This window comes from Poecilia formosa, unplaced genomic scaffold (assembly GCF_000485575.1).
Source record: "Poecilia formosa unplaced genomic scaffold, Poecilia_formosa-5.1.2 Scaffold218, whole genome shotgun sequence".
NCBI lineage: Eukaryota > Metazoa > Chordata > Actinopteri > Cyprinodontiformes > Poeciliidae > Poecilia > Poecilia formosa.
Genome location: NW_006800157.1, coordinates 1,043,711 through 1,050,736, shown reverse-complemented (window position 1 = coordinate 1,050,736; position 7,026 = coordinate 1,043,711). Strand labels below are relative to the sequence as shown.

The 7,026-nt window shown below is 43.2% G+C and overlaps 1 protein-coding gene across 7 annotated transcripts in view; it reads left to right on the top strand.

Annotated features, from left to right (window-relative positions):
• Positions 1 to 7,026, top strand: part of LOC103149158 (zinc finger protein 638-like) — a 22,400-nt gene that overhangs the window by 12,737 nt on the left and 2,637 nt on the right. For 4 of the 7 annotated variants that reach the window (XM_007568184.2, XM_016679711.1, XM_016679713.1 and 1 more), the window contains 12 exons: positions 42 to 167; positions 258 to 384; positions 944 to 1,045; positions 1,132 to 1,166; positions 1,551 to 1,715; positions 2,332 to 2,466; positions 2,698 to 2,736; positions 2,808 to 2,948; positions 3,202 to 3,290; positions 3,378 to 3,401; positions 3,711 to 3,829; positions 3,901 to 7,013. In XM_007568184.2, coding sequence (XP_007568246.1) covers positions 42 to 167; positions 258 to 384; positions 944 to 1,045; positions 1,132 to 1,166; positions 1,551 to 1,715; positions 2,332 to 2,466; positions 2,698 to 2,736; positions 2,808 to 2,948; positions 3,202 to 3,290; positions 3,378 to 3,401; positions 3,711 to 3,829; positions 3,901 to 7,013 — 4,215 coding nt within the window. The remainder of the gene's footprint in view (positions 1 to 41; positions 168 to 257; positions 385 to 943; positions 1,046 to 1,131; positions 1,167 to 1,550; positions 1,716 to 2,331; positions 2,467 to 2,697; positions 2,737 to 2,807; positions 2,949 to 3,201; positions 3,291 to 3,377; positions 3,402 to 3,710; positions 3,830 to 3,900; positions 7,014 to 7,026) is intronic. The other 3 variants (XM_016679714.1, XM_016679715.1, XM_016679716.1) reach the window with 3 other exon arrangements.

Here is a 7,026-nt window from a genome sequence, read left to right as displayed (position 1 = left end):
CGATCATCTGGGTTAAACGTTTGCTGCTTTCCTCCGACCAGAACGTCACAGACGACGGGTCCAGAACCGTCCTCTTCCACCACGTCTCTCACGGCGAAACCCAGGAGCTCAGAGAGTTTCTCACCAACGAGTTTACGGTGAAGAACTTCCTGCCGCTTCTCAACAAGGTACCGACACACCTGGACCGTGTTCTGTGTTCTGGTCCGTGTTCTGCATCCCCCTGAGCTCCGGCCGGACTCTTCGGTTTGTGTCTCCAGGTGTTTGTGGAGTTTGGGTCGATCAGCGCCGCGGACCTGCTGGGCCTGTCGTACAGCAGACAGGAAGCCGGTCGCTCTCACCAGCTGCTCAGGATGAAGGCGCCGGACGCCTTCGGCGAGTCACGAGGTACCACTTCCTGTCCGGACCAAACCAGTTGACGTCTCTGGATCACCACAGACTGACGACTTTATTCTCCTCTCATCTTATTCTTGTAACGTTCTCAGTTTTCAGATAAACTTAAATTGTGATTGTACATAAAATAGACGAGCGTGTTTTTGTAAATGTATTGAGATAAAATGAAAAAAAATAAAGCTTGCCGTGTCCTTCAGGGGGCGCTGTATGAAAACCAGGTTATAAAAGGTATTTATTTATATAATAAAGCAAAAAGCCTCAATATGAAAGATTAATTTTTATTAAAAGAGAAAAGTACCAACTAACAGAGAATGACCTGATTTATAACCAAATGCCTAGAAAATAAAGACCTTTTGTTTTTTATGCTATTATGTTTTAATTCTTTGCTCTTTTAGAAAAGTTCCCAGACGGTTTTATCTTTGAAATGTACCGACTGAAACCCTGAATGTTTTTGGACCATTTACAGCCGTTTAATCAGAGATTTCCTCTGTCTGCTGTTTCCCACCCAAACATTTTAACCTCTCGGTTTTAATATTCTCTCCTCCCCAAACAGGGAAATATAACCTCCCACCAAACACCAAGCCGCCATTTTGGATCACCATGAAAACCGACCCGTTTATTTTCCCAACGTCGTCTCCGTGGTTCGACGTCCCGAGTAAGAGACGCCGTTTACTTACCCAGAATGCCCCTCACCAAAGTAAATTGGGTTCATTTATTTACGTTTCCTCTTTTTCTTCTCAGATTATATCAAACTTAAAAAAGTTTCCTGCTTTACGGTGAGCTGGTTTGTTTTTGTTTTCTCTTCACTTCATGTTCAGTTTTAAAAGGGAAAAACATGAAATTTTATTATATAAAAACAACATTTATACACAGACGGCCACTAAAACAAATTTATTCTGACTTTAGTCTCATAATTCTGACTTTTTTCCTAAGCAAAGAGAAAATGATGCGTTTCAGTCATAAATGTTTCTTGTAACAGAGGAGCAGCAAAAAGGGGGCCGAGCAATTTTACAAGATTTCTTCATTTGTTTTTGGCAAAATTCTGACTTTAGTTCATAATTTAGTGTTTTTCCTCTTCTGTAGCTAACGGAAACATAATGAAGTATTCTGGCCACAGCACATGCTCCCATGTTTATGTTTGTAACTTCCTGTTTGAGCAGGAAGTGGACGGCTGGAGCGCGGCGTCCTGCGCCGTCATGCTGACCAACCTGCCCACCGGCGGCTACACGCAGGAGGATGTGGCCCGGCTGGCCTGGCCGTACTTCCCAGAGCAGACGCTCAGGACGCTCTGCTCCAACGTGGTCGTCCTGCCTCTGCAGAGGAGGGTGAGGAGCCGACAGCCGGCCGGGAATCGCTGCAGGGAATCTGGGAATGTCCGAGATTATGGTTTATTTTATGAGGGGATTATGAGATGTTACTGAGTGACGCTGGCTACGCAGCTTTAGTCAAACTAAACCAAGTTGGTGTCAAACCTTTGTGCAGCAAAAACATTTTGTGCCGCTATCGCTTTAAAAATATTAATAAATGTTTTCAGAGGTCAAAGGTTAACCAGACAGTTGTGCTGTTATAATTTTTTAAGTCTAATTTTCCGGCACAAATGAATGTTTTTGCTGCTCAGCTGATTGACACCATGTTTTGTTTTAATTTTTAATCAAGTTAATTGCAGGGTCTGCAGTTAATTAAGTATTTTAGCCAATGAAAAACTGCTGCTAAATTACTGAACTAATGGATCTGAGCTCAACAACAGATTTTTATCGTTTTTGATTTATTTGGGTTTTCCAGCCTTCAGATTTCTGTAAAATGCTTTTCGATCTTTTCTGGTCGTTCGTGGAACTTTTCTGAAAAAAATATTTTTTACCAGGAGTTAAAATCTTCATCATGACACATGGGTTTATATTTGTGACTGTGATGAAGAACCGTGTCTCTCCCTTCCTCCTTCAGGCCTTTGTTTATTTCAGCGACTGGTCGACATGCGACCGTTTTATCAAAGATCATGTGAATAAAGTTTTGAGCATCAACGACTGTAAACTCGGCGCGTTCCTCGCCCTGAACATGGAGCATCACGGCGCCAGCGAGGCACGCAGCACCTTCACTAACAAGTTCAACATTTATGTTTTAACATTAATTCAAATTCAGTAATTCTTTAATTCTAGAGGGAAATTAAAATAACTTTTTAAATCAGAATTTAACTTAAAATGTTTATTTTTTTCCATCTTTTTGCTCTGAAAAACATTTAAAATAATTTTACGTAGATTCCAAAAACAGACGATTTGTTACTTAGACGTGTGTTTTGTCGTCTTTCTGCAGGAGATGTTGTACAAAAACGTGATGAAATGGAGTAGCAGGGTAAGTACCGACTGGTTTCAACTCTGGTTTTATTGGATCCGTCCTGAGGTTCTGCTGGTTTCGTTTCTCAGCCGGTTCCCGACTCGGGCCCTCTGGAGGAGCGGCTCCTGTCTGTGGAAACCTTCGACGCGTCTCCAGATGTCGTCACTGTGGTCATGAAGGTGGTGGCGTCCATCACGCCCTTCGTCAACTTCCTGCATCTCGCCAACAGGGTACGGTGAAACGCAGAACACCGAAATAAACGCACTCTGAGGTTCAACCGGGGATAAAATGGAGGAAAAACTGAAGTAAAAAGGTGGATTAAAAAAAATCTGATTAGCAACAAGAGTGAAAAAGAAGCATTTAAAATGAGAAACTGGGATTTCAGGAGATTATTCCGTACATAAACATTCAGATCCTTGTTTAATATGTAAAAAACCCCACAGATTATTTCTCGAATCGCCTTGATTCTGTTTCCTTCCTCAGATCTACATTGAGATGTCCGACTCCGCTGCTGTCGCTCGAGTGGTGGAGAAAGTTTTCTTCCTGGACGACTTAACTGAAGATGAAAACTGGTTTGTTTTTCTGATCAGAAGTTCAGAAAATGGTTCCTGATGCCGTTTGTTTATTTAATTTTATAAATTTCTCCTGTCTGTTTGTAGGATGAAAGTCGGACGCATCGAACCGTAAGTTCTCCACTTCTGGCACAAATTATCCAAACAAACATTCATTTGTTGACCTTTTTAAAGGTAATTAAACTGTCAAGATCTGGCCAAAATGGCAACGACACTGAATAAATACAAAGATTGCTTGCCCTACCTCATTTGCCACCAGTTCCTTTCTGCTGCTGCCATAAATCACTAACCGTGTTAGTGGTTAGTGATTTGTTACAAAATGTTTTTGTAAAGTTTAAGTCCAAATATCTTCATACACTTGAACTAAGATATCTGGACCAAAAATACTGAAAATCAAACTCGTTTCTTCCTTCATTTGAGGTTGGTGACTCTACAACAGCGACTGCAGCTGACTGGAAACCTTCCCATTGACCTCGAGACACATTTGCAATCCGTTAAGCCTGAACGACAAGTGAGGCCGAAACCCAAACCTCCAAAAGGTAAAAGGCATAAAAAATAAGTAGGTTTCCGTTTCTGGAAACGTTTTAACACCATTTTCCTCCAAAAACAGAAGAAGGAGCTGCTGGTTCCAAGTCCAAGAAGACGGAACCGAGTGAAGAAACTCCAAAGGACGGCGAGAAACCAGAAGCTGCTGCTCAAGAGATTCCTCAAGAGGAAGATAAACCCACGGAGGGTGCGGTGGCACAGACGGACCAGCAGGTGGCAGTGAAAACCGATGAGCCAAAGAATGTAACTTCAGAGGTTCTGGTAGAAGAAGCATCAAGTAGAGATCAGCGTGAAGGTTCTGGCCCAATTCACGACAAGAAAGACTCTTCCAATGTGTTTCCTGAAGCAGAACTCTCAGAGGAAGTTACTTTAACAGATGATCAGCCTGTAACTGAATCTGAAGGTCCAAAACTAGACGATGAACCCAAAGAAAAAACAGACGATACTTCAACTCCGCCAGAGGAAAAGCCCAGAAGGAGCACAAGGAGCAAAGCATCTAAAGCTGAGGAGAAGGAAAAGCCTCAGAAGAAGCAGGAGACAACGGCTAGGAGATACACGACGAGAGCAAAAAGCAGCAAAACAGGACAAGAAGACGCACAAGAGACAGAGGAAGCTACTAATGAGACACCGGACGCTGCTGAGGAAGATCAACCAGCGGTTCAACAGAAACCAAAGAGAGGAAGACCAAAGAAAAACACGAGAGCAACTAAAAAACAAATGGCCGCCTTGAAGGAGGAGAGTCTCGACCAAACCGTCAAAGAAGAACTTGACGAAACAAACTCAACGGCTTTGAAAGAAGACGTGGAGATGAGCGAAGAAGAAAGAAGTGAAGCAAAAGATGAAATCAGCAAAAAGGAAAATGATGATGTGATACCGTCTGGAGATCTGCTGGCCTCAGAGGAGCAAAGTCCGACTCAGCTAGCTGGTGGCGATGCTGAAGGGTCCAAACAGGAAGTACTGGAGGAACCGAGTCCAACTGAGGCTGTTCATAATGTAAAAGAAGAAGAGGAAGATCAACCAGTGGTACAATGGAAAGCAAGGAGAGGAAGATCGAAAAAAAACACAAGAGCAGCTAAAAAACAAATGGCTGACTTGAAGAAGCAGAATCTCAATGAAGAAGAACTTAAAGACGGGACAACCTCAGCCAGAAATGAGGAAGCTGCAGCTTCTATAGATCGAGTTCAGGAGATGGTGATGAGTAAAGAAGAAAGAAGTGAAGCAAAAGATGAAATCAAAAAGGAAGGAGACGACACGATACCGTCTGCAGAACTGCTGGTCTCAGAGGAACAGAGTCCGACTCAGTTAGCTGGAGGCGTTAGCAATGTTGAAGTAACGGCATCTGGCCTAAAAAGGTCCAGACAGGAAGAACTGGAGGAACCGAGTCCAACTGAGGCTGCTAATAATGTGAAAGATGCTGAAGAGGCGCAAGAGGCTGAGGAAGATCAACCAGCAGTACAACGGAAAGCAAGGAGAGGAAGACCGAAGAAAAACACCAGAGCAACGAAAAAACAAATGGCCGCCTTGAAGAAACAGAGTCTCTCCAGGCCAGTAGCCGATGAAGAAGGTCCTGCAGAAGAACCTACTGATGATACAAACTCAACCGCTAGTAAAGAAGATGGAGAGAAAACAGTGGAGATGGCAATAAATGAGGAACAAGAGGATCCTCAGCTTCAAGTTGTAGCTTCTGTTGATGATCAAGTTCAGGAGATGATGAGCGAAGAAGAAGGAAGTGGAGCAAAGGATGAAGTTAAAGCTGAAAGAGAAGACACAATAACAACTGGTTCCACAGAGGAGCAGAGTCTGTTAGCTGGTGTTAGCAATGCTGAAGTAGCGTTAGCTGGTTCTAATGGGTCCAAACAGGAAGTCTTGGAAGAACAGAGTCTGACTCAGGCTGCTAATGACGTGGCAGATGCTAACGTAGCTTTAGTTGCAACAGAAGATTTCAAACAGGAAATCCTCGAGCAACCAAGTCTGACTATAGCTGGTGTTAGCGATGCTAAAGTAGCATTATCTGGTGGAGAGGAGATCAAACAGGAAGTTGTGGAGCAGCAGAGTCTGAGTCCGTTAGCTGGTGATGTTAACGATGCTAAAGTAGCATTATCTGGTGGAGAGGAGATCAAACAGGAAGTTGTGGAGCAGCAGCGTCTGAGTCCGTTAGCTGGTGGTGTTAGCGATACTAAAGTAGTATTATCTGGTGGAGAGGAGATCAAACAGGAGGTTGTGGAGCAGCAGAGTCTGAGTCCGTTAGCTGGTGGTGTTAGCGATGCTAAAATAGCAAAATCCAGAACAGGAGGGTCCGAACAGGAAGTCTTGGAGGAAAGGAGTCTGAATGAGGCTGCTAATGATGCTACTAAAGTAGCATTATCTGGTGCAGAAGGGTCCAAACAGGAAGTCGTAGAGAAACAGAGTCTCACTCAGTTAGCTGGTGGTGTTAGCGTTGCTGCACTTGACGTACCTGGTGCAGAAGAAACAAAACAAGACATTTTGAAAGAACAGAGTCTGACTCAATTGCCTGATGAAGTAACAGAAGTTTGTGTGGCTTCATCTGCTGCTGAAAGGTCAGAAGGACACATCTTAAGAGGAAAAAGTCTGACTCAGTTAGCTGAAGATGTAAATGTCACTAATGATTTATGTGATGAGGAAAGATCCAAAATAAAGATTTTAGAGGACTTTTTGTCTCAGTTTGCTGATGATGATGCTGAGAATTTACCTGCTGCAGAAGAAAAGAGTCTGACTGAGGCAGCTGATCATATGAAAGATGCTAAAGTAGCATTAGCTAGCATGGAAGAGTCCAAACAGGAAGTTGTAGAGGAACAGAGTTTGACTTTGTTAGCTGATGCTAAAGTAGCATTAGCTGGTGCAGAAGAGTCCACACAGGAAGTTGTAGAGGAACAGAGTTTGACTTTGCTAGCTGATGCTAAATTAGCATTAGCTAGTATTGAAGAGTCCAAACAGGAAGTCTTAGCTGGTGATTTAACAAATGCTGATCCTGAAGGAACAAAATGGGACGTTTCAGAGCGACAGAGTCTGGATCAGCTCACCTGTAATTCAGAGGATTTACCGTCAGAAGAATCTGTAGCAGGACCAAAAGAAATGACACCAGAACCTGAGACTAAAACCAATCCTGACCCACGGGAGGACAAGATGGAGGACAAAGATGGCTACCTCATGTCTGAGGTGAGCATAATAA